This window comes from Panthera pardus, unplaced genomic scaffold (assembly GCF_024362965.1).
Source record: "Panthera pardus isolate Hobbes unplaced genomic scaffold, ASM2436296v1 HiC_scaffold_17, whole genome shotgun sequence".
Taxonomy (NCBI): domain Eukaryota; kingdom Metazoa; phylum Chordata; class Mammalia; order Carnivora; family Felidae; genus Panthera; species Panthera pardus.
The window spans coordinates 18144124-18171296 of record NW_026526732.1 but is presented as its reverse complement, the minus strand read 5'-3'; the positions used below and the strand labels follow the sequence as shown (position 1 = coordinate 18171296).

Genomic DNA, 27173 nt, shown 5'->3' with positions numbered 1-27173 from the left:
TCACACCTACGTCTTAAGGAATTTCAGAATTTTAACACGTAGATTTGAAAATGATCTTCGAGAAGCCTTTTGGTTGTACACTGGTAAGATCAAGCCATGGAGGGGACTGGATTTCCCCTTATTTGCATAGATGAGGGTTTCCCGGTGTTTTCACTGCTGTTTTTAAATTTCTGTTTGCTGTAATTATTTATCAGTTTAAATCCCCTGGAGAAATATTGAAGGTGAGGGGATTATGGGAGCGTGAAGGCAAGGGAGGAAGAGAAAAGGAGGATGGGAAAGGGTGGGGGGGGGGCTGGAGAGAAACGTGCTTATGGGCAATTTCATAGAGTTGTGTGGAATTCCAGGTTCCATTCGGGTGTCTTCTTGTGTGGTAACGCTGTTTGCCTCTGGGTGCAATGCTGATTTTATATTTGGATGTTTTAACACCTGCTCATCAGTGCTGGTTTTCACAATACAGAATTATAGCCTGATCTCCTCTCACTGGCAGCTCTTAATGAAATCACACACATACTGTCAGTTGGTAATAAATAGTAAGTAGAACCGTATGGAATTGCTGTCAGTCAACCTTGGGCACCGCATTTTATTTTATTTTTAAATGTTTATTTGTTTATTTTGAGAGAGAGAAAGCACAAGTGGGGGAGGGGTGGAGAGAGAGAGAGAGAGAGAGAGAGAGAGAGAGAGAGAGAGAGAGAGAATCTCAAGCAGGTTCTGTGCTGTCAGTATAGAGCCTGATGTGGGGCTCAATGTCACAAGCCATGAGATCGTATCATGATCTGAGCTGAACACTTAACAGACTGAGCCACCTAGGCACCCCTGGGCACCACATTTGAAAACAAACCTTGCATACTTGGCAAAATTAAATCTCAAAGATAGCCAATAGATTGGTGATTCTTGTCCATAAATGAGATGGAACGATTCACGTACCTGGTGCTGGGCCTGCCACCTGGTGGCGTAGTCCTACAGAAGAGTCCTTTGCATTCGGGCCGCCTTTTCCACTAGACTAACATCTGATAACAGTACAGCGATACTCTGTTTGCATATTTATGTCAGAACAGATCAGTCCAAGTATCTCTGAGAGACACGGTGGAAAAGGGGAAGAATATACCTGGAGAGGTAGCTTTAGGGTAAAAAGTAGTCATTGTATGGACTTCTAGCCCTGAACTATAATTCACCTGAGTCTGGATTAGTTTCCACAGATGAAACATGGATTAAATGAGCCCGAGTCCCAATTAACCTCTGGTGTCTGATGAACTGGGGAGCAAGGGTGCCATTAAGTGGGCAGGTGGGTATTGCCAGCTCAGGCTGCCCACGAGACCGGACCAGACTAGACGAGAGCTCCCTCTAGCCCCTGTGGAACGGAACTCTGTGAGGCTCCTCATCGACAGAAGAGCTGGTTCTTGGCCCTTGAATCTGCAAAGCAGGAAAGATTCACATTCCCAATAACCCCTCCTTTGCCACCTCTGGACCTTCAAAGAGTTGAGCCTTTTGGCTTCCCACATGTCTGTGCCAATGCTAAGTTTTCTGAGGGATAATTAACCTTTACTGAGAGCATTCTGTGTGCCAGCCACTTGCCTAAACACTTTAGATTTTGTGTTTCTTTTAATATGTCATCCCCAGAATAGCCACCAGAGGCAGGCATTCATACCACCCTCGTTTCACAAATGAGGGCACTGACCCGCCAAGAGGTTAAATAATTCACTCAAGGTCACTGAGCCTGCTGGCAGAAGGCCCGGAATTAAGTCCGGGCAGCCTGGGTCTTCACTCTGTTCCCACCCCTTCCCCACCGCCCCCCAGCTCTGGAGTCCTGGGAGAGCCATGAGAGTTCCGTCTCTCACCTGGTCTCACCCATGTAACTGAGTTTCAGGTCCTCCTCCAGGGCATGGATGACCCTAGACAGTATTAAATCGTAGGCCACGTCAGTGCCCTCCATCGGCCCGTTTCTGTGCTTTTTCCCCTAGAGCTGATACGCACCTACCTTCCATCATTGTTCCAGCTTAACTATAACCCAATAATGAATGAATCATTAGCCTTCGTTCAGTGCTTTTTACCTTACAGAGCACCTTTACGTATTTCACTTAATTTTATCCTTAAAAAAAAAAAAAAATTAAAGTTATTTAAGAAAGAGAGCAGTGGAGGGGCAGAGAGAGAGGGGGGGAGAGAGAGACTCCCAAGCAGGCTCCACACTGTCAGCACAGAGCCTGATGAGGGGCCCGATCTCACAAGATCATGACCTGAGCTGAGATCAAGAGTCAGACACTTAACTGACCGAGCCACCCAGGTACCCCTAATTTCATCCTCATAACAGCCTTGCAACAGATAGTTCTCAGATAGGTAGACATTATTACAGGTGAGGAGACAGGCTCAGAGCAATGAAATAATTGCCCAAGGTCATGGAGATGGTGAGTGGCAGAGACAGAGCTGGAATCGGGGCGTAAATCTGTGTTCTTGGCATTAAGTCACCCCAAATCCTACCCCTGTTAAAATCACCTTCCTTCCATATTCTGATCTCAGCTGACTAGGAGAGATAAAGGTCGCCATGTGAAACAGGTCAGACCAAATGATGATGGGGTCAGTGCAGGCTGACTGTCATTCTCCCCGTTAAATAGTTGTACTTGGAGGCCCCAGAAGGAGAGAAGCAGGGCTGTAAACCCCAGCAATCAAGTGAAGGCTGGGATTTCAGGCCTCGGGTCAGAAACAGACAGAAGAACGTACCCTATGCAAGGCCTGCCCTCGACACACAGCATTTGCCCCATTTCCCTCCAAGCTCCTTACCAAATGCAGGCTTTTCAGGATCAGGACGCAGAGCTCTACAGGTCATGGACATGTGTGCACCGGCTGGTTCCAGACTCAGATGTGTCATGGAAGTATTGGAATCTCTGATGACAAACCTAAACACAGAGTCCAGAACGTTTCCAGACCACTGTTGGGTGACAGATTGTTAAAATTTCCAGTAGACGCACCTGAATTCCCCGAGTCCTCTTCGGACTGTGGGTAGATCAGGGCCTTGTGCACCTCTGTGGGCACCTGGGCAAAATGCAAAGCCGTGATCTGTGATCTGGACACTTCTATAGAGAAGTCCAGTGCCGGTCTGCCTCTGCCTCCAGGCTGTGCCTCTCCTCTCGGCCCTGTCACTTCTTCCTGCGAGCGGAGGGTGGATCGCATCTAGAAAAGGTGGCCGTTTTTACTTCTAACAACAGAAGGGCCCTTGGTCTCCATACCTTATTAGTCAGGGGTCCTGAGGAAAGAGCAGGAAACCTTCACAGTATTTGCACACTGCCTCTGGTCTGGCAAATTCCTGCCAGAGCTCGATTATACTCTGCTTCTAAATACTCATGAAAGGGGGTGCCTGGGTGGCTCAGTCGGTTAAGCATCCGGCTCTTCATTTGGGCTCAGGTCGCGATCTCACAGTTTATGAGTTCAAGCCCTGAGTCGTGACGGCTCTGTGCTGGTGGTGTGGAGCCTGCTTCCGATTCTCTCTCTCTCCCCCTCCTTCTCTCTGCCTCTCTCCTGCTTCTGCTCTCTCTCAAAATAAATAAATAATTTTTTTTTTTTTTAAAAAAACAACAACTCTCATGAAAGATCCGAGAATAATCCTTCAGGGAATACATTTGTGCTGCAGATTATGGAGAACTTTGGACTGGACACAGTTCTGAATCTCCCTCCCCACCACTGTCTCCTTGACGTAAAAATCCATCTTGAGTCGTACTTAATAGCAGCGATTCTGTTTTTCTTTATACTTGTAATAATAACTCCCATCAGCTGGAAAAGGAAGAAACCTTTAGAATTTTAAGAGGCTGATACCAATCTTTTCATCCTTCCCCTCTCCGAAGCGAGCAGTTCTGACATTTAACCACACACTGGCACCCGCGTCCCAGCTGGTATATTTAGGGCCATCCCTCTGTTCCAAGGAACTTTTTATTTTTTCCTCTTCACAGTTCAGCTGGTGGAAAGCAGCAGTTCTCAAAAGGTTCCTTATAATTAAAGGGACACAGCCAGTTAGGATCCCTACACCCACAGTTTGACCTACTTCTTTTTCACATCTGTTCACATAACACACGCAGAAAAGAACTCCATTTTCCTGCCAGTCAGTCCAAACCTTTCCACTGGGCTTCGGAGGGCTTGGCTCAATACCTTGCTCCAGGGGAGGCTTCAAGAGCTGGAATCCTTGAAACAGAGTGGAACACTCGATGAGGCTGCCTGCGTGTCCGGGCCCTTAAATGCCCTTGCTGCTTCCCAGCAGGGCCAGTGGATGGCGATGCCTGGCTGGAATCACCCAGTTCCCTAACTTTGCTGTGTTTGGCTTGTCAACTGGGGACTATTTGTGAGTTGCGTTCGCACGCTGTAACCCCGTATGGTGTTTCTGCACCCAGGCTGCCTTGGTGATTTAATTACTTAAATGGCACATGTACCAAGGGAAAAAAAAAATCACTGTCAGCCACGTGGCATTCATCACACTCTGACAATGAAATCCCAACCGGAGTCAACAGGAGGCCTTTCAGAAGGGGGAAAGATCCTGATTCCTAGCTTCTGAGGATCTCTCCCACAGCCTGGGGAGGGTAATCAGATTTGGGGGGGGGGGGGGAGGGCGGGATTAATTATCTTTAAATGCTAAGGGCTATGGAATATCATGATAATGACTGGCTTGGGTTTTCCCAGTGGCATTTCTAGTAGATTTCTTCAGGGTTTTGTTCTACAAAGATACTGTAAAGAAGGAGAAGAAAATACACCCAACACCTTTTAACATTAAGTTTGTGAAGCCCTACATTTGCACAGTTTGTTATTTTTTATATGCATTCATTTAAGTGGGAGCTGGGCTTAGGAAGAGGGTAAGTGATATGGGGAGGGGATCACTGTGGTTTCTGTGACGATTGGCTTATTTTTTGTAGGGCGGGGCTGTAACAAAAGAAATACCTATGAGGGAATGGAGAAGTATGTTTACAAGAGACCATGAACATCTCTGTGTTGATTTCCCTCCAGGCGGGGAGGAGCATGTGTTTGAGAATTCCCCAGTTCTGGATGAGAGGTCCGCCCTTTATTCTGGAGTACACAAGAAGCCATTTTTCTTTGATGGCTCTCCTGAGAAACCTCCAGAAGATGATTCAGACTCTCTCACCACTTCTCCATCATCCAGCAGCCTGGATACCTGGGGAGCCGGCCGGAAGTTGGTCAAAACCTTCAGCAAAGGAGAGAGTCGGGGCCTGATTAAGCCCCCCAAGAAGATGGGGACGTTCTTCTCCTACCCAGAAGAAGAAAAGGCCCAGAAGGTCTCCCGCTCCCTAACTGAGGGGGAGATGAAGAAGGGTCTCGGGTCCCTGAGCCATGGGGTAAGTACGGATGGTGTTTGCTTCTATGACCACCACCGACGTAGGCACCACCTTCTAGTGTCCCTGGAGGAGGTTCAGAGTGTCCGGAAGCAAATCCGCCTGAAGAAAATGGATACTAATTATTCATGTTCCAGAGCTTTTCTCTGCCAGCGTCCCTCCAGAAAAGGAGTCAGCAGTGTGACCTGTGACCTGCTCCGGCAGAAACCCAAAGGGGGAGGGAGCTGCGGCGTCCCCGGCAGGAGGGCGCGCGGGCGCCCCTCGGTCAGCGAGTTCAATATCACCTACGTGGTGGAGCGGAGCCTGTACAGCCACCTGAACCTGACCCAGCTAGTGCGGCCTGCCTCGGACAGGACCCTGAGCAAGGCCGAGAGACAGGACCTCAGGCGGTGCCTGCTGGAGGAGGATGAGGAGACCAAGAGGAAGTGGGCCGCCACAGTCGACCGCTGTACTAAAAGGGTTCTCTTGAGAATCCACCAGAAGTCCGTGAGTCACAAAGATGGTCACCAGGACGGCCTTGTCATTTCTGTGATGTGCAGTCAAGCGTTATGGCCTTTCTTCCAGGGAACCTGGCGTCTTCCCCTCTCTTCTCCTAACTTCATGACTTCTGGCCATCACCTCAAACTTCTAACCCTGCTTTCTTTTAGTAATGGCTTCTTCTTTTCCACTCGTCCTCTTGCCCGTTGAAGCTCTTTGGTTTTTAATTAAGACCAAACACTGAAGATGATCCAGAGAAGGGCTTTCAGAGTCCAGGGGTGGGGTTTGGCCTCCTTCTAGGCTGGTTGGTTCCCAGCCATCACGTCACTTGACCTCAAAGAATCTGATTCAGAACAGAAGGACATTTTGCCCTTAAACGAGTTGCTTATTCTTTCATTTAATTAAAACCATAGAAACTGGCTCAATGAAAGATTGCCATCAACAGAATCACCGATTTGGTGATTTGAAAACATTCATAAAGTACATTTCTCTTATGAGTAGTGCCAACCAGAAAGTTCTTAAATGGAAAGGGGGAAAAATATCCGAGCTCTTTTGTTTTACTTAAATCTATTGGATGTTCTATCTTAAACAGAAGGGTGGACCTTCAGAAACGTCTTCCCCTGCCCCGTAGATTCTTCTGTACGTAGCCAGCAATGAAACACTTACTTTCAGAAATGTTTTTTCAGTTCTGTTACTGAATTATCAAAGACCTAGTGAAAATTGACTTTTTTGAGGGCATGACTTATATTAAACTTGAGAATATAGGCATTTTCCCCTTGGAATTCCCACCCAACTTTTGGCTTGCACAGAAACCCATATAAAATGGCACAGAGCAAGGAAGAGCTGTGGGCTTCCTGCCCTCTGTCCCCTTGCGACTGCTGGCTGAGCCCCCTTTAAGGGTCTGAAGGAACAGACCATACTGTAGCCTCCCGTGGGGGCTTTCCCGGGTTCCTTCACATTCACGGATACGATGTTCTGCCCCAGACGATTACTGGAACTTATATTCATTCATTCAAGTTCTGCTTTTTGTAGAAATGGAGACTGATTGGTCCATGCCATCCCTCAAATGACTTCTCTGTTCCAAAAGGATTGCTAGGTCCATCCTTGCCTTTAGTCTTCTAGATGTTCCCACATGTGTCAACTGTCTTGGTGGAGCGTGTTTTCCATCTTTTCTCACTCATGCGCATCTTGTAACACATTCATACTATTAGCGACAGCTTCCCTCTTGGTTCTTTCTCTATCATCGCCATAGTTTGTGGTTGCGTTTGTGCTTGATGTATGTACACAGCAAACTCCTCCTCATTCATTCACTTCTGACCTGCAGGTCTTCTGTAAAATGCTGTGGCAAAGAAATCTTGGTATAATGTATTAACTTCAGAAGGGCTCTGCCCAGTTCATCTGCCTCTGTACCTTTGCACGTGACCTTGATAAAACACATCCACCTCAGCTCTGTTCATTGGTCTCCCCGCCATGAGCTTAAATCATGTCATACCGAGAATTTTTCCACCCTGACTACCTTGAATTGCTCATGTGTCCCTCATATTAATTACCAGGTTAGTATTGTAACTTCTTCAAGACTTTCTCTCTAGAAGTTGTATTTCTAAGACCTGTGCTAATTTAATTGTGTGTCAGGGATTCATTCTTCACTGACATTGAGTATGGACACGGGCGAGCTTCTTTTCAAGCACCAAGTTTCACCCCCTATAACGGTGGCACTGTGTAATCTCGATCCCAGAGGTCACCCAAGGCTGCATATTTTTAAGATACTATGAGCCTGAGGTAGTATTGGACAGTTCTACTGGCTAAAATAATATCTTCAAGGCTAAATTAGAAATTTGCACATACCTTTTCTTGTTAAGCATAATTGTACCATCAGGAAAGTAAAATTTCACTTTCTAATTGGAGAACTGTAAGTGCAAACAAGCATTTTAACAAAAGTTTTTTTTTTGGGGGGGGTGGTTTATCTTGGTTTGGTTTTATGGGGTAAAGATAATTCCTTTGCTCGGTTTCCTTAAACCATTTTGTTTTCCATCCTTCTTGTCCTAGTGCACAGTTTCCTTTACTCTTCAAACTTGATCTTTTTGTCTTTCAAAAATGCCATATTTGCTTGATGAAACCTCAGGGAAATGATAATGCTGTATTTCACTGGAAATGGTCACTTGTCTTCGTATTTTTGGTCATTCAGTTTTTTGTTTGAGGGAACAGGCATGCATGACATTTTGGAATTCTGTCCATTTTTAAACTCCCCCCCCCCCCCCTCCAAAACATGTTTTCAACTGCATGGCCATTCCATTGACCGGCTCTCCTCATCTACAAGCATCTCTCCAAAATATTCTTATAGTTACCGCTACAGGAGATACGAAGACCTTGAAAACAACCTCACTTAGGTTTCATTTGTGTGGACCACCAAAGCCAAAGATTGGCTTACTTTTACTGTTCTCACTACAGTCTGTTTTCTCTGGTGAAGGAATGCTGTTTCAAGAACTACTTGATATTACAGAAAAGATTTAAGACTCGTCCAAGCGATGTTTATTATTATGTTCTTTGTCCCCCACTCCTGAAGAAGAGTCTGTTCCAGACATCTTAGCATATCACCGGGAGAGGTTTTAGTTGGTAGCTAAGAAGCCCAGTTCACTCTTAACCCTAAGCTTTTTATTTTATGAATAAATGCATGCAGCTGGTATATGAAGACCTAAACGAGCTTCTAATTTATTACAGTTAGAAGTTTCCACATAAATTCTTTCTCGGTTATTTCATATGCATCAGAAAGTACATGCTGGGCTCCAGTGTTGCAGTTGATGCTGGAATTTAAAGCAGGGAAGTGCAGAAGCCATAAAATGATGAGGCATCTGGGCGCCATACTTTATCTGTAAAGCCCTGAGTCACAGGAAAGGAACTAGAATAAAATCACTGCCTTTGCAAAAATGCAAACATCTATTTGGCATTATAAGCTGGAAAGGAAAAGTAAATGTTAAAAATGAACCTTGAGAGATGGTCATAACATTGCTCGCCAGGTTAGGGGATTTGGTGAATGTTTTTGTATAAAGAGGTCTTTCGCGTTTTTTTATTTAAAAAAAATTTTTTTAACGCTTATTTATTATTGAGAGAGCATGAGAGGGGCCGAGAGAGGGGGAAACACAGAATTCGAAGCAGGCTCCAAGCTCTGAGCTATCAGCACAGAGCCCGACGCGGGGCTCGAACCCACAGACCGCGAGATCATGACCTGAGCCGAAGTCAGACGCCCGACTGAGCCACCCAGGCGCCCCTCGCTTTTTATAGAAGACAATACAGTTAGGTTGACTATAAGGGAGATCAGATTATCCATTGATATTTGATACACAATTAGAATTATGTCCATGGCGGATTATTTGAACCAGCAACAACAGCTGAAGGAGAAACACAGCTGTGTGTGACATCCGGAATTTGGTTATCCCCAAGTACCTCCCGCAGCACTTCTCTCTCCTGGCCCCTCATTCTGCCATCTCTCACCTTTTGGCCCCCGCCTGGGAGGCTCTGGTTTTACAATGGAAGCTCCCAGAATGTAAGGCCCAGAACTAAGCTTTAGTCCTTCGTTTACATATTTAGGATGTTTTACTAAGCCTGAACTCAGGTAAGGTAGGATATGGTAATTGGTCCGGGACAAGCTATCAGATCAGAGCAGGCCTGATGAAAAGTGAAAGCCCAGCACTCACGGCGTGTCTGCTACTCCTGAACAAACCAAAGCTCAGAGAGTCTAAGTGCCTTATCTGTCCCCCTACAAGGAAGTGGCGGGACCAGGGCAACCTGTGCGATTCCAGGAACCATGGCGTTTTCCTTCCCAGATGTTTCTGCTTTCTCAAGTCAGTTAATATACATCTCAAGTATATTTCTTTCAAACAAGCCATGTTTATAGTATGGGTTGTGCTTTTCTGTTCATTTCTTCCACGGAATAGCTGTGACCTAGACTTCTTGGGGAAACACGTCATACAAAATCTTGGAACCCAGATCTGCTATTCAGCTTTTATTACCAATCGCTTAAAAAGTGAATCCGCTGTAAGAAAAATGAGTGTGCTTTGAGTCTGTCGTACAGACTTTTTGGGGTGGGGGAGGGAGTGGCCATTGAATAGCTTTTGCTGGAAATACAACAAAGAATTCGAAGCAAGTTTTGAAATATAAAACTACTGAAATATAAGCAGTTCCATAAAGTTTGAAACCAATTAAAGGACAATAAGGTTTTTGATTCTTTACAACATCAGCATTTTTTCCTATTGAAACTAAGGAGTGTGGTCAAAGACAGTCACTGAATCAACCTTTTCTTTCTGGACAAATGTGGTGTCTTCATACACTCTGAGTAAAAGGGTCACGATTAGTTAAGTTGGGCAGTTAGCTGGGAAAGTTAGCAGCATTTTTGGCTAGGTCAAGGAAGCAATGAGTGAGTAATCCTCTTGGCCTGATTGTGCTACTATAAACATAACCTTTTTTCCCCTTCTCAGAGATTTAAAACCAAGCAAAATAAGAGTCTGTTAGAAAAGCCTGCTGTCAGTGGTAGAGCTATACAGGATTCCAGATCTGGGTTTCCAAGACTGCTCTGAGCCCGTGGATCCCCTAATACATATTTCCTCGTCATCATTACTATATGCAGCTGAAATCAGGGGACCGGAAGGGCATGTTCTGTTGCTAAGAGGCAGGGAATCTTGGAGCACTTAACAAACACATGGGTGGTGTTTGGTTGTATTTTTTTTAACCAGTTGGTTTTTGCACGTTAAGGGGATTTTGGACCCCTGGCATAGGCACAGTTCCAGTGGCCTCTGGAAAGGCAAAATGAGGGAAATTTCCTTAAAACATGAATCATGTATGTTTGTTTTTTTTTTTTTCCTCATCATTTCTTGTTTCCTATTTTCATCCTGTGGACATACTTGTGATTCGGTGATTGTCCCGCAAATGGGAAATGTGTTGGGTTGGCGCACTGCCGGCTGACTTAAACATAACTGGATTATTCCTGCCCCGCCCTCTCCTCCCCACAGAGAACCTGCAGTTTTGGAGGATTTGACTTGACGAATCGTTCTCTACACATTGGCAGCAACAGTTCGGACCCAATGGTGCGTACACATCAAAGGAGAAGCAGAAAGGTTTGGATTCAAGCATGTGGTTGCCATAGTTTCAAATTTGAGAAATTCTCCTAGTTTGAGAAAGGATAGTGCGTAACATCGGTGATCCTGCATCATAGTTGGATAGAAGCCCCTTGGTACCCATCATGGAGATGCTTTGCTGTTCCGTGTGGAACGACGATGACCACCTCCATTCCTGTGATGCCTTTGCTTCCGGTTTTCTTTAAGTCCCAAATCCAGAGGAGTTTGGCTTCTAGTAGCACGTGTACACAGCCACTACGCACAGGTAGCGTGACAGGATGGAGCCCTGTGACCGGGGTCCAACAGGATGTGCCCAAATATCTAAGAAACCAGTCTTATCACAGGCCAAGTGCATGGCCCTCTAGGAGTGTAGGTCTTCCTGATCTGGAGCGTCCTGGAATGACCCCAGTATCCTTGGGCCCAAACCAAACCAGACTCTTCAGAGCCAAGGTTCCAGCTGCCTGAGATCTGCTTCTGGATCACTCTGGGGACAGTCCACCACTGTGGTGCACAAGTTCCATTCCCTAAGGTTCCCTTTCTGAGGCTCCAAGGATGTAGGTGAATTTTACCTACAGTTTTGTTTTCTCTTTATGCATTTTGCCTGCAACTATGAAATTAAAATTCCGTGCTTTATATTTGTGTATATATCATATGTCAGCTAAAATACCCATCTGTGATTTTTCAAGTGTTTGAGAATTTCCTAGAAGAATAACACTATTTTATTTGGATGTCAAACTTTATTGATTCATAAACCAATAATTTTATGTAGTTAAATCTTTAAAAAAAAATGATAGAGGAAGTAGGATTTCTTTTCCTTTCTCAGGGGAAAGTCGTTTTCTGAGATGTAAAATAGAACGAGAGATGACCAAGTTTTGTTCAGGGAAGGAAATGTACATATTCTTAGCAGTTGACCACACGGAGCTCAAGAATGCTGTTAAGTCTGATCAGATATTGGACTTCTGATGACTGAGATTTGCCATGTTGTTCTTTCCACTCTTCCTGGGGTGATTCAGTAGTATTATCTTTCTCTTCTTCCCACTGCTGGGATTATGTGAACATTGGTTCATTTAAATTACTCTTTATCAATGAAATGCAGCCCCCTTGGGTATCTAAAATGATGAGGAAAAGTATAATAGGAGAAGAATATACTAAGGTTAAAAAAATAATAAGTGACCCACATCCCACTTTAAACAAATATACAAAAGGGCCTTAGCGAGTAGCTTTTCATTTTCAGTCGAAAAGACAAATAACAGCACTGAGTTAACACAGGAAAAATTTCAGGATCCTGGGGGATGCCAGTATTTTTCTGAGAGGTAGAACATTAATGGTTTGCATAATAAAACCTGTTTCTGGGCATCCTTTTACTGTGATTAAAGGTATTTACAACACTTTGTTTTGCAGAGTAAAGAAGGAGATTTTGTGTACAAAGAAGTTATCAAATCACCCACGGCCTCCCGCATCTCTCTTGGAAAAAAGGTGAAATCCGTGAAAGAGACAATGAGGAAGAGAATGTCTAAAAAATACAGCAGCTCTGTCTCTGAGCAGGTATGGAACAAAGAGCAGGAGCAAAGAGCCAAGCCAAGGGCTATCAGATCTATGATCTGATGTAGTAGCAAATACGTTCATTGGTATTAACCAGGCTCCAGGACCATGCTTAGTTTGTGGACCCAGAAGCTCGACTGACATTTATTCAATAATTGACTCAGTAAACATCAGCACTTAGGGTGGGTGGTCCCTGCTTAGCGCTGGGAATACATGATGCAGGCCCCGCCTTCATGTACAGACAAGAAAAAGAAATCATGTGAAGAAGTGGTTACTCCTTAGTGCGGAAAGCATCTTAACATTTGACACAGAGGAAGGATTTTATCTGATAGAATATCCCTTGCTACAAAATGGATCGCCAGAATCAAACCACAAAAAGATACTCAAGTTTCCTTAGATAACAGACTTTTCAAAAAAGGTAGAGGAAGTAGGAGCTCTAAAAGCTCCTGGCAAGTAGATCTTCTGATAGCAGTTGTTTCTGGGGGTGTTTTCATTGATTGGACCTCTGTGTGGCCGTTGAGAGAGCACAGAATAGACCCCCCCCCCCGCCTCCCGTTCTGTGATTTCATCAGTAGAAACATGACCAGTTTCTGTTCTCATCGTTTGGGTGGAGGAAATAAAGGCGTCTGGAGAGTTCGGCCTTGAGGTGACTTTGACCATTTGACTTTCCTTTCCTCTGGCACCTTTACGGCATTCGAGGCCTCTGTCAACTTGAAATCTTTGGGTAATGTTGCTTTACCTACCAAATAAAAACAGGGAAAGGGGACATTTTTGCTCAGCTGCTGCCCTCTGGTGGACAGAGGAAGCTAAAATCCAGACCTCCCCGTTTGAGTCCCTGAACACCAGCTAGCCACTGGCCTGCACTGTGATTCACGCAGTATCTTCAGCTTCTTACAGCGGTTGTCACGGGGGAAGATGGGGGGCGTGTACGGATTTTGTTTCCGTTCCAACTGGGCACATTTTTGATAGTCACAACTGGGTGTGGGTGGGGCAGGCTGGGTGCTATGCTACTGGCATCTGATAGAGGACAGAGGTGCTGGTAAACCTTTTATGACAGTTCCCCCCCCAGCAGTTACCCATCTAACATGCTGACAGTGCTCAGGTTGAGAAACTCTGGCTTGTTAAACCTACAGAAGTCCGGGCTGCGTCCTGTATGTCTTCTCCACGATCGTTTTCCCTTTTTGTCCCTGCGGGCATTGGGAGCAATGGCGATTCTAGATTTCTGCACAGCAGTGAGGCAAACTGCGCTCTCCTATGAAGCAGACGTCCTGCCAGTCACTGAAAGCAGCACCATCAAGTTGAAGCACTTTAGTTTGCTTTTCCCTTGATTTGAAACATCCACTAAAAGCTCTTATACACTTGCATTCTTAAGGGGTTTCTGCTTTATGGATCATGAGCATAGAACTTTAATGTCCTTTTCCGCCGTTTTCTAGAATTATACTACTATCTAGCAGGCTTCTAGTCTAATTCTCTGCTTTTTTGAAGCAGTCATTTAGCTTAAAAGGAATAAATGATCATTATGATGCTTTTTGTAGAGAGAAAACTAATGTTGCAAGGTTTATTTTTAAACATTTTAGGAAATGTATCAACCATTATGGTAAAGATCTTTGCTTTGTCCCTGCTATACACCCAGCACCTAAAAAACAGTACCTGTTCATAGGTAAACAATAGGTGATGAGTAAATTAATAAAAGTACTTGAGAACATATAGTATCAGAGATGTAGATTTCATATTGCTGTTTTTCAAAATGAGTGTTTTCAAAAGCATTAAAAAAGATAATTGGAGGGGCACCTAGGTGGTTCAGTTGGTTGGGTGTCCGACTCTTGATTTCGGCTCATGATCTCATGGTTTGTGAGATCGAGCCTTGAGTCGGGCTCTGCATTTACAGTGCTTGACTGCTTGGGATTCTCTCTCTCTCCCTCTCTCTGCCCCGCCCCTGCTTACATGCGTGTGCGCTCTCACTCTTTCTCAAAACAAACTTAAATTTTTTTTAAAGATAATTGGAAAGGTGACTTAGTTGATGTTTCAGAAAGAGGAATGAAAATATTTTCAGGAATTCATACTTCACAGCTTCAGTTACTCCTCAGTGATGGCACCTCTGTTTATATTTGTTTTGGGGGTTTGTTCATTTTCCTTAAATGTAAAGGGATGTTTGGGGGGCCTCCGGCTGGCTCAGTCGGTAGAGCACGCGACTCCTGATCTCAGGGATGTGAGTCCAAGCCCCCATGTTGGGCCTAGAGCGTACTTTTAAAAAAATGGGCTTTGGGTCAGAGGCTGCCTTAAATGTTTGCAGGACCCGCAGAATCGCGTCAAAGCTCTTCTGATGACTCGGCACTATGCAAATAACAGGTTTCATTTAGAGGGTTTTGTGCTCACGTGGCTATGTGATATGCCAGAAAGTGGTATGTTCTGGCAAGTAAACCACTCAGACTGCAAACTTTTTAAAGCATGACACTGCTTCTCCGTATAGCACCACTAATCAAATGAGCGCGCCACACTTAACATGTGCAAATGAGGGGCCACCAAGCGAATAATGCCTCGTGGCCGCCCCACAAGTAAAAAGTACTGCTGAATCACTACTGTCCTCATTCTGATCTGAAAGGGGCTGCACAGCTTTTATGCTGCACGCATAAAGGATGTGAAAGAAGCTAAAACCACAGACGACATGTAGAAATTTTATTACAGACCAAAAAAAAAAAAAAAAAGGTATTTTTGGTATGTATCTGTATCCAAAATTGGTCATTTCATGAACTAATTTTAATAATTTATGTAAACAGATGAAGAATCTGGTCTTTTATTTACTTGTTTTTGCTTTAAGGTATAAACGTTTCCCTTCAGATTGAGTCAATGTTTTCTGATAGTACTTCCAAATCACACATTACTGGTAGATTGTACTTGATCTGCATTTGAAGTTCATTTTTACTACCGACCTATAGACTATGCTACCTATCTATCTTTTAAGCCTTTAATAAAATGTTCTAAGAGGTAGATATATATATATATACGTACACATATATATATATATATGTACGTATATATATATGTATTTTTTTTTTTTTTGGAGATTTCAAAACCATCTGTTTGAGCATGAAGAATGATTGCGTTACATGAGCTGCAACTTTAAACTGAAGCAAGGCTATAGATTAAAAAGGAGGAGGATTTGGGGTACAGAATCAAATATGGGGATAAAAATGGATTTGATTGATTCAGTTGAGGGCTAAACTGCTTCCAATTATAAAAGGACACCCGTCCACTCTGATGAAACTTAATTTTGTTGAAACCCGTTGTAGGACTCGGGCCTGGAGGGAATGCCCGGCTCCCCTCCGTCTTCACAGCCTGATGGTGAACACATGGACAAACCGAAGCTCAAGGCCGGAGGTTCTGTCGAGAGTCTGCGGAGTTCTCTGAGTGGCCAGAGCTCGATGAGTGCGTCCCGTTTGTAATTATAGATGGTTTCCGTTGGAGTCCACATCAGACTTTTACTGGGTGTCAGGGTCAGGCAATCGAAAGATGAAAAGAACAAGTTCCCACCCTTCGGGTGTTGTTAGAGACAGACCTGCGAAATGTCTGGACCTAGAGTCATATTTGTTTCGTAGCAGACGTATGGCAGTGGCACAAACGGGGTGATGAATTTTGATCGGAGAAAACAGGGAAGCAACTCGGAGGAAGGATCTGGAGAACGGAGGGGAATAAGTCAAGGGGAAAGGCTCTTGAAATGACCAACAGAAGACGTGGGGAAAGAGCGAATTATAAATGTCACAGACAATGCGTGCCATTCAACCACTCCAGGACTAATGGTGGTGTCGCCAAATGGCGTGGGGGAGGAGACCAATTTAAACCCACCGTTTTCAGAACGCCTGGCCTTGTGCGAGTTCTTTGACTTCTCTGAGTTTCCTTGTCTGTCGCAAGGGGTAGGGACAGTATGCCCGAGAGGTTATGAATGTGGAAGGCTTGTGGTGTCCTCCATTAGGGAGTCTGTCACCTGGATTCCTGGGTCATAAAGATAACTTGCCGGAGTCCCTTGTCTATTTAGGCGGTTGATGAGGAATAACCATCAGAAAATTCAGATCCCCTGGACTCCTAACCCCGCCCTGCCGTGGTCCTGACACAACGGTTGTGGCCTGTGACTTCCCTGACCTGTCCCTTAATTTCCTGATCTGTGATGACCTTTAATGCCTCTAAGCTTTGCTACACAGGAAGTCCGTGTTTACCCTGGTTCTTCCTATCTTTCGTGTGCAGGTGGTCAGACCGTAAGTACCACGGATTCCTCAACCAGCAACAGGGAGAGTGTCAAGTCAGAAGACGGTGATGATGAGGAACCCCCCTACCGGGGCCCCTTCTGCGGGCGCGCCAGGGTGCACACCGACTTCACGCCTAGTCCCTATGACACGGACTCACTCAAGCTCAAGGTGCGTCTCTGCCCGGCCTCAGACTGACGGTTTCTGTAAGAGGTGTTCTGTTGTCCTTGCTTTTGAGTGCTGGGCTACTGTGGTGCCAGTATCTTGGCTGCTGTGATAAACTGGTCTCCTCAGGACAGAAAAACAAAACCGAAAACCAGGTAGCATTTAGGACGAAGGCGGGTCTTATGTTAATGCTCTGTCATCACCGTCGCCTCCACCGGTCCTTACCTCTGACCTCAGCTTCCTTTTAGAGTTCCTGTTGTCCCCACCACCCCCCCCCCCCGGTCCGGTTTTGCTTTCTCCAGCTGAAGAAACCTTACTGCCTTCTCTGTATGACTAACCAGTGAGGTTTCTACAGGACAGATGGAGCTCCACAAAATGTATGAAGCACTTCTACAACAGGGCTTGCTGCTGGCATTTGATTGGTGGGAAATTCTTTCTCTAGGGAGTAGGAGCTCTGGATGGTGGCCAGGCATCCAGAGGGCCAGCCAGGTGCCCAGCCAGCCATGAGCACCAAGAGATACTTCAGCCACGTTTCACCTTGTGGTGAAGGGGGGGTGGAGGGTATGAGACCTCAGGCCTGCAAGGAATCTAGCAGAGGCAGGAGAGCTCTGGCTCTCTGCCAAGCTCCCACTCGTGTATAGTGACCTGTGGAACCCTGAGTCTGGCCCTTCGTTGTATTTTCTCATCTGTGTGATTAACACATCTAATTGGTGCAGGGTTCATGCCTAGAGATGTACCTAATGGAAGGATCTTTGTTCCCTGGGCCACAGAAAGGAGACATCATCGACATAATCAGCAAGCCACCCATGGGCACCTGGATGGGTCTGTTGAACAACAAGGTCGGCACATTCAAGTTCATCTACGTAGATGTGCTAAATGAGGAAGAAGAGAAGCCCAAGCGCCCCACCAGGAGGAGGAGAAAAGGAAGACCACCCCAGCCCAAATCTGTGGAGGATCTCCTTGATCGGATCAACCTGAAAGTCAGTTTCTTCTTGTTCTGGTCACATTTGGCTCCCTGCTGCCTTCTCCTTTTCCTAAATTAAGCAAGGGCACATTCAGGGAAGGAGAAAGAGTCATCTGTGTGATCCAACAAGGGCAGCCCGTTACTATGATGAGTAGCCATTATTCTACAGAAATAGGTACCGGAATTCTAATGCTGCCGTTGACCTCTGCGGTGGGTGACCGCCTAAGTCCCGGGTCAGAACTTGCTATTAGCCCCAAGAACAGCTTTCAGAGAGCCGTGAGGTCCGAGCTACTACCAGGAAGGGCTGTAAACACAAACCCCTGGTGCCCTGCTCCCTCAGCTCCTCAGACTGAGGATTTACGCCCACGGCCCGTCTCCCACTGTCCCTCTCAGGATCTAGTGAACCGGGGCCGCAGCAGTAGATTCGGTCTCCTCCCTGCACAACCCTCTTGCTCCTGAGGAAGTCATCGCGCTTTCTGAGTTGGATTTCAGCAGCCCTATAAACGAAAGAAGTCTCCTGGGCTGTGCACGCTGCAGCGTTAGAGGCCCTAAAGCAGGGGCACAGTGAAAATGCAAGCCAGTGGGGCCCATGTCAGCCTGCAAGGTACATGTCCTTGACCCCTGATTAATGAAATGCCTTGCGCGCCTGCTCAGCTGTAGGGCTGGGAGGTACGCAGCAGATTACAAGCGATACTTACTAATCTTCCAGCTACGTGAAACGGACTGTGGAAAGAGTTTAGGGGTTCGAGGTTGCTTGAGGGTCCAGAATCACAGGGCCTGCTGACTCCCTTGGCTTCTTTCCCTCACAGGAGCACATGCCCACTTTCCTGTTCAATGGGTATGAAGACCTGGACACCTTTAAGCTCCTGGAGGAGGAAGATTTGGATGAGTTAAATATCAGGGACCCGGAACACAGGGCTGTTCTCTTGACGGCGGTGGAGCTGTTACAGGAATATGACAGTAAGTCCCCGGCACACAAGTGTCCCTCGTTAGATCAGTCACATGCTCAGGTCCCTAGAGTCATTCAGTTGGCCCTACTTGATCCAAAGCCAGGGCCAGTTTTGTATTATGTCAAACAGCAGCACAAAGGCACAAATTTCCAATGTAGCCCTTCTGGTTTATGTGGGAGCAAAGAAAACCTTACTGCTGGCCCCTTTCCTGGCATGTTTCTAGGTAACATTTGAAGAAAAGGCTGCTATAAGAGAGGATTGAATTGCAGTGTCTTTTTTTCTTTTTTTTAATATAAAAATCTGTTTTTTAAGATATAGGTTCTTAAAGTTTATTATTTTTTTTTATTATTTTTGAGAGAGCGAGAGAGAGAGGGTGGGCCGGGAAGGGGCAGTGAGAGAGAGAGAGAGAGAGAGAGACAGACAGAAGCTGAAGCAGGCTCCAGGCTCTGAGCTGTCAGCACAGAGCCCCCCACATGGGGCTCGAACCCATGAACCGTGAGATCACGACCTGAGCCGAAGTCAGATGCTTAACCAACTGAGCCTCCCAGGCGCCCCGTATTTATTTGTTTTTAAAAGTTTATTTATATTGAGAGAGAAAAGAGAGCACAAGTAGGGGAGGGGACAGAGAGAGAGAGAGAATGAATCAGAGAGAGAGAATCGCAAGCAGGTTCCGCACTGTCCATGCAGAGTCTGCTGTGTGGAGCCTGATCTCACGAACTGCGAAATCGTGACCTGAGCCGAAATCAAGAGTCAGACGCTTAACCGACTGAATCACCCAGGCGCCCTGAAGTTTGTTTATTTATTACTTTGAGAGAAAGAGAGTGCATGTGCAAGCAGGGGAGAGACAGAGGGGGAAAGAGTTTCCCAAGCAGGCTCTGTACTGTCAGCGCGGAGCCCAATGCATGGCTTGAACCCATGAACTGTGAGATCATGACCTGAGCTGAAGTCAGATGCTTAACAGACTGAGCCACCCCGGCACCCATGAATTGCGGTCTTCTTAACCCCATAGATGCCAACATAGGCACTATGGGATGTGCAGCCTCAGCATGCCGTCGGGATACACAAAGGTAACAGACATACTGGGAGTATCTTGCCCAGCCAAGGGTTAATTACTTCTCAAAGCACACCGGAATTGTTCTCTTATTGAATAGGATGGTTAATGAATATATGACATTCATTGGCTTCCACTGAAGCAGGAAGTATCTGAAATGAATATGTAAGAGATTCCATATTGCAAATTCTCAGCTGAGGTGATAGCTCATTTTTATAGTCCATGGACAGCATTCAGTAAGCTCCCAGCTTTTATGTAGTCTATTTGAATATACTGTATCCTTTGCTCCATTAACCTAGTCTTATCTTGCTCTTTATTCTTCAATCTGACATCAAAAATATTCCTGAAATTATGCATCACGAGGGGAGTATCTTTCCTAGTTATTGAATTCAAATGCATTTTCTTTCACGTGCTCTGCTTCGCTAGCTAATAGCATTTCTATAGCTAAAAGACAAACCCAAACCATGGTTAATGGTGGGAAAGAAATACATTACTGAATGCATCAGGCCCAAGGGACATGGGAGCAAGTGAGTCAGTACAGTTAAATTCACTTCTGCTTAATCGGTCCTCCCTCTAAATTAACTGATAATATAGAGGACCACATACCATCAAATAGAAGGCTGAATCCTAGATAAACATACTGCCTTCAGGGATAGATCTGAAGAGAGTTGTGTTTCATAGTTAACACCACTTCATAACTACGTCTCTTTGGTATAGGAGGTGTCTCCTGGGGGTCTGTGGCCAGGTTGGGCACAAGGAGCCTCCTGGCCCCGTGCCCAGTGTGGCCAGCCAGCTATCCTGATATCAATTAATGTTAAATCATCTAGTCTCCTGGACCACAGCTGCTCTATAAAATAGCTCATTTGCTCTTCCTCAGCCACTGAGAACAGCTGGCTTATCAACCCTGTCCATTACGTTTCCTGGAGCATTCAGAACACTTCCTCCTTTAGGAGGACCGAAGCTAAACACGGAGGGTAAGACAGGCCGGATGTGCCCTTAGTCTCTGTTCTGCCACACTGGCTCAGATTCACCGTCCTGAGGTTTGCACCAGGGGATATTTTGTAGGAGGGAACCTATGATGAGGCCTACTCAGAAAGTCTAAGGAGGGCTCTTTGATTCTTGAAATCTGTGCTGCGCCCCTGCTCAGACTATCCCCAGTGCAAAAAGTAGCTCGTCCTCTTAGTGGTTGTAAAACAAAGGCTTCATGGGCTCGGGGTGCTGATTAGTGCCAAGGGTCTGGGTCTAGACTTATCCTAGGATTGTAAGATTTTATATTCAGTGCAGTTAAATTTTAAGTAGTATTCTAAGTAACTGGTGACCAAGAGGGACACCATAGATTCTGTCAAACTGCATTTCTGTGCCCTAGACAGATCCAGAGATCTGTTCAGATCTTGCACCTTTTCTAGCTCAGCCACGCAGAAAAGCAGGAAGCACATCACCAGAACGGCTTGGCAGGCAGACTGACCAGCCCTCCTCAGTGCACGTCTGTGCGTGGGGAATGCAGGCCTCTGTACAGGGTTCCATTTGGAAAAGACTCTAATGGTCTGACAGCATTTCCCTACACTGATACCAAAACCACTGTCGTAGGCTTGCCAAAGGAAAGCTCTTGGTTAAGAATTTTAATAAAAATTATAATCGGCAGGCGCCTGAATGGCTCAGTCAGTTGGGTGTCCAACTTCAGCTCAGGTCCTGAGCTCACGGTTCGTGGGTTTGAGCCCCGCATCGGGCTCTGTGCTGACAGCTCAGAGCCTGGAGCCTGCTTCGGATTCTGTGTCTCCCTCTCTCTCTGCCCCTTCCCCACTCACACTCTGTCTGTGTCTCAAAAATAAACGTTAAAAAAAAATTTAAAAAATTGTAATTAGCAATTTCTAATATGCAGAGTAGTACAGAGAAAAAAAAAATCCACATACCCAAAATCCAACTAAAGTTAACATTTTGGCATAGTTGCTTCAATTCTTTTTTAAAGAAATACAAGTTCGCTGGAAGGCGTGTTCTCCAAGAATGCCACTCCCTTCCCTCTTCCTCCCCAAGGCAATTGCTCTCCAGAAAATGGCATGGGTGCTTGTGCACCAGCACCTTTTGATGTTTGGGTATCTCAGTGTCTTAGCGCATTGTTCCTCCCTGTGTGTGTGTGTGTGTGTTGAGGTGGGAGTAGGGGGAGGGCTTCAGGCCCAAGTTCAGGTCAGGCCCAAACAGGGTTTCAGCCCCCAAAACCCAGCCCCCTATGCTTATTTGACTGTGAGACTGTTCATGGTCCTAGCTCCCCTTTCTTGTCCTCTACTGTCGCATTCATGCTAGTAAGTGTGGAGAGGGGATATGGCCTTGAATCTGCAGTACATCTAGGAGGTACGTACCCACCTCTTGGAAGAAGGGCAAGTTACTTGGTAAATACTGGCCTTTAGTTTTAGGGAATTTTGCTAAGCTTGATAGTTGGGTTCCTGCTAAGTAGCTGCTGACTGGACCTTTAATAAAAAAAAAAATGGACCACAGCCCCTTGACATATGCCCCATGACTGTATCAGCTGAACTGGTTTTGTGAGGCAATGTGAGGGATCCCTTCACTCCCCGTGCATTCAGGTACCTGACGGTGTCCAGTGAAGGCCGGCATCCCTGAAGATGCAGACGCGGTCTGCATTTTCATGCAGGGGCAGGGACAGGTGTTCTCTTTTATGCCCATTGGTCAGCACTTCAGAGTCTGTTTTGGCTGGAGTGATACACTGAACTGCCTTGCCAAGGACAGACTACACTGATTCCTCTTCCTGGGTTGTAACTAATAGCTCACAGCCTTCATTTTATACATATCATTTTCCTAAATAACATGCTAGAATAGGACAAAGGCTGCTTCAAATCCACAGACTCTTCCACATAATGAGGACATCACTCCAGAATGTTCTTTTTGTGTGGGGGAAGGTAAACGTTCGGCTGTTGTGCTTCCAGTTAATTTTTCATTAGTTTAAAAAATAGCACTTAAAAAAATTTTGATTTTTTTTTTTAATGTTTTTACTTTATATCCAAGTTAGCATATAGTGCACCAATGATTTCAGGAGTAGATTCCTTAATGCCCTTTACCCATTTAGCCCATCGCCCCCTCCCATAACCCTCCAGTAACCCTCTGTTCTCCATATTTAAGAGTCTCTTATGTTTTGTCCCCCTCCGTTTTTATATTATTTTTGCTTCCCTTTCCTTGTGTTCATCTGTTCTGTCTTAAAGTCCTCATGTGAGTGAAGTCATATGACATTTATCTTTCTCTGATTTCACTTAGCATAATACCCTCTAGTTCCATCCACGTAGTTGCAGATAGCAAGATTTCATTCTTTTTGATTGCCGAGTAATACTCCATTTTTATATATACACGTATATGTATATATATATATATATATACATATATATACACACATATATACATATATATATATATACGCCACATCCTCTTTATCCATTCATCCATCGATGGACATTTGGGCTCTTTCCAAATGTCTTTGGCTATTGTTGATGGTGCTGCTATAAACATTGGGGTGCATGTGTCCCTTCGAAACAGCACACTATCCCGTGGATAAATGCCTAGTAGTGCAATTGCTGGGTCGTAGGGTAGTTCTATTCTTAGTTTTTTGAGGAACCTCCATCCCGTTTTCCAGAGTGGCTGCCCCAGTTTGCCTTCCCACCAGCAGTGCAAAAGAGTTCCCCTTTCTCCACATTACTCACCAACATCTCTTCTTGCCTGAGTTGTTAATGTGAGCCATTCTGACAGGTGTCAGGTTGTATCTCATTGTGGTTTTGATTTGTATTTCCCTGATGATGAGTGATGTGGAGCATCTGTTAGCCATCTGGATGTCTTTTTTGAAGAAGTGTCTATTCATGTCTTTTGCTCATTTCTTCACTGGATTGTTTGGTTTTTGGGTGTTGAGTTTGAAAAGTTCTTTATAGATTTTGTATATTAACCCTTTATCTGATATGTCGTTTGCAAATATCTTCTCCCATTCTGTTGGTTGCCTTTTAGTTTTGCTGATTGTTTCCTTCATGGTGCAGAAGCTTTTTATTTTCATGAGGTCCCAGTAGTTCATTTTTGCTTTTGTTTCCCTTGCCTCTGGAGACGTGTTGAGTAAGAAGTTGCTGCGGCCAAGGTCAAACAGGTTTTTGCCTGCTTTCTCCTCGAGGATTTTGATGGCTTCCTGTCTTACATTGAGGTCTTTCATCTATTTTGAGTTTATTTTTTGCATGTCGCAGTCCAGTTTACGCAGCACCACTTGTTGAAGAGACTGTCTTTATTCCATTGGCTATTCTTTCCTGCTTTGTCAAAGATTAGTTTGCCATATGTCTGTGGGTCCATTTTTGGGTTCTCTATTCTGTTCCATTGATCTGAGTGTCTGTTTTTGTGCCGGTACCATACCGTCTTGATGATTACAGCTTTGTAATACAGCTTGAAGTCTGGGATTGTGATGCCTCCATCTTTGGTTTTCTTTTTCAGGATTGCTTTGGCTATTTGGGGCTTTTCTGGTTCCATACAAACTTTAGAATGGTTTGTTCTAGCTCTGTGAAGGATGCTAGTGTTGATAGATTGCATTGAATATGTAGATTGCTTTGGGTAGTATTGACATTTTGACAGTATTTGTTTTTCCTATCCAGGAGCATGGGAAATTTTTCCATTTTTTTGTGTCTTCTTCAGTTTCTTTCATAAGCTTTCTATAGTTTTCAGTTTATACAATTTTCACCTCTTTGGTTAGATTTATTCCTAGGGATTTTATTTTTAATGTTTGTTTTTGAGAGAGACAGAACATGAGAGGGGGAGGGTCAGAGAGAGAGGGAGACACAGAATCTGAAGCAGGCTCCAGGCTCTGAGCTCTCAGCACAGAGCCCAACCTGGGGCTCGAACCCACAAACTGTGACATCATGACCTGAGCCAAAGTCGGATGCTGAGCCCCCTAGGCACTCCCCAAAATAGCACGTCTTAATCTGGGGTTTTACCTTACCAGCTTACTCTGCCAGGATTAGTGTCATAACACGCTTTCCATGTGAAAAATGCAAACAGGAAGTGGTGAGTAGAACAGCTGTACGTTGTGGAATGCAGTCGTCTGCCTTCCTGCGATTTATTTCTTAATGACCTAAGAAAAGCCATCGGATTTCCGTTTTGTTTTTGTATGTGGTAGGGGAGGGGCTTTGAAGAGAAAGGAAAAGAAATCAAGGCCATTTATCATGAACTTACTTGTTTTAGGTAGAAAAAGTTGTTCTTGGTTTCTGTTTTATGGGACCAAGTACCCCCTCTGCACAATATTACAAAGGTGTTCCTCGTGTAACCTCACTCCCACGTAAGGCCTTCTGTGCCCCCTTTTATAGAACGCGCATGTGACATGGCTGGTGATAAAGGCCCTCATTTCCCCTGTGATTGGCTTTTAGACTTTCCCTTGACAGAAACATCAGGATCAGGTACTTCTCTTTAGAAGGCTTCTTTAAAATGGGGACATTCAGTTTCCACTCGCCCAGCTGAAGAGTGTCCATTACTCAGGGTCCTGGTTACTTTCCCCCGTCTTAACTTTGTGTACAGGGAACAGAAACGCTGACTCAAAAGGAGAAGGCAGAAAGGAAAGCAAACCCTCTAACACATTCCAAACAAACAAAAGGATTTAACCTGTGCCCCCCATCAGGTTAGGGGTTAATGTCCCCAGTTGCCAGCCTTACTCCTGTTGAGAGAATCCGAGAACCTGAGCTTGTCACCAAGACCTAAGAATGCTCCTAAAGTCAGTATTTCATTTACCACTTAATTTGGAAGACACGTCTTAGGCCAGACGCTTGTCAGAGAAATCGCTAATAACCTGCTTGTGAAAGGGGCATACGCACCCTAAGCTTCCCCTCCGGGGTCCCCTCGCACAGAAAGGACACTGATTGTCCTTCCCTCACAGCAGACACAAAGCTTTGAATGTCTCCCTGACAGGCCTGAGGCCAGAGTCCTCCTCTGGGTAACTTAACAGAAACTGACGAACTGCAACTAGAGGCTCTCCCTCTGAATTTATTGTGATGTTACCTTTACAGAAAATTGTTCTGATCTCGTCCGTTCATTTTTATTTCATTCACTTTAAAATAATTAGCGCTCTTCCAAAAGTCCAAGGCTTCAAAACGTGCACTGATAACAGGATAAAAATTGGGATTTGCTTGACTTTGATTTCACTCCCTCTGATTCCATGCTGTGTGTTTACCTTCTGTAGGTAACAGCGACCAGTCGGGATCCCAGGAGAAGCTGCTTGTCGACAGCCAGGGCCTGAGTGGATGCTCTCCACGAGACTCCGGGTGCTATGAGAGCAGCGAGAACCTGGAAAATGGTAATGTCCACATGGATAACTATGAGTGCACCTTAATATCTTTAAAAAAAATTTTTTTAATGTTTTTAGATTTATTTTTGAGATAGAGACAGAGCATGAGCAGGGGAGGGGCAGAGAGAGAGGGAGGCACAGAATCTGAAGCAGGCTCTGAGCTGTCAGCACAGAGCCCGACGCAGGGCTCGAACTCACACACTGTGAGATCATGACCTGAGCTGAAGTCGGATGCCCCACCGACTGAGCCACCCAGGTGCCCCTAGTGCACCTTAGTACCTTAATATCTTAATATGCCAGCCCTTTGGATCATTTCTGGACAGCTATGCTTCGGCATAGGACTACCTTTCCTCTGCAGCCTGAGCCATACTTTGGGGGATACTGGCACTTAATTAAGATTCTTAAAAAGACTGAACCTCTCCCTCGAGACCAGGCAACTGATGTTCTCGAGAAAGGAGTGTGGTGGTGTCCTTCTTCCATCCCACTTAGCACATAAGTGGAGAGTTGAAGACACTTGTGTGTCAGAGAAAGGATCCTCAACTTCCCATGGCCCTGAAGCTCTTAGCGCCTCAGCCCCGGTGTGGATCAGGTTTGGGGTGAGGAGTTCTGGGGGTTACAGCATTTTTTAGCCAAAGACTTGACTTCATGCATCTGAGCCCCCTTACCCCTGAACTAGTAAAGGAGTTTCTCTTTGTTCTAAGAGTTAAAGTAATATTAATACCTAGTGTTTTTGAAACACAGACTATGAACTTGGTAGTGGGCTGGGTCCTTAGGTTTGCAGTTACTAATCATCACTCAAACCCGGGACTGCCTATTTTATTATTTTTTTAATGTTTATTTTCGAGAGAAAGCACAAGCAAGGGGGGGGGGGGTGCAGAGAGAGATGGAGACCTAGAATCTGAAGCAGGCTCTGAGCGGTCAGCGCAGAGCCTAATGTGGGGCTTGAACTCACGAACTTGAGATCATGAGCTGAAGTCGGACGTTTAACCGACTGATCCACCCAGGCGCCCCTGCAATGCGTAGTTTATAGATGAAGACTTTAAATGATAGCTGAAG

General features: G+C 45.2%; 1 protein-coding gene across 11 annotated transcripts in view; it reads left to right on the top strand.

The window, feature by feature from the left end:
• The window catches only part of SASH1 (SAM and SH3 domain containing 1), a 334045-nt gene that overhangs the window by 287358 nt on the left and 19514 nt on the right, over nt 1-27173 (top strand). For 9 of the 11 annotated variants that reach the window (XM_019424975.2, XM_019424977.2, XM_019424976.2 and 6 more), the window contains 8 exons: nt 4978-5807; nt 10802-10876; nt 12308-12451; nt 15739-15874; nt 16688-16857; nt 17622-17831; nt 18625-18775; nt 26013-26126. In XM_019424975.2, coding sequence (XP_019280520.2) covers nt 4978-5807; nt 10802-10876; nt 12308-12451; nt 15739-15874; nt 16688-16857; nt 17622-17831; nt 18625-18775; nt 26013-26126 — 1830 coding nt within the window. The remainder of the gene's footprint in view (nt 1-4977; nt 5808-10801; nt 10877-12307; nt 12452-15738; nt 15875-16687; nt 16858-17621; nt 17832-18624; nt 18776-26012; nt 26127-27173) is intronic. The other 2 variants (XM_019424982.2, XM_019424987.2) reach the window with 1 other exon arrangement.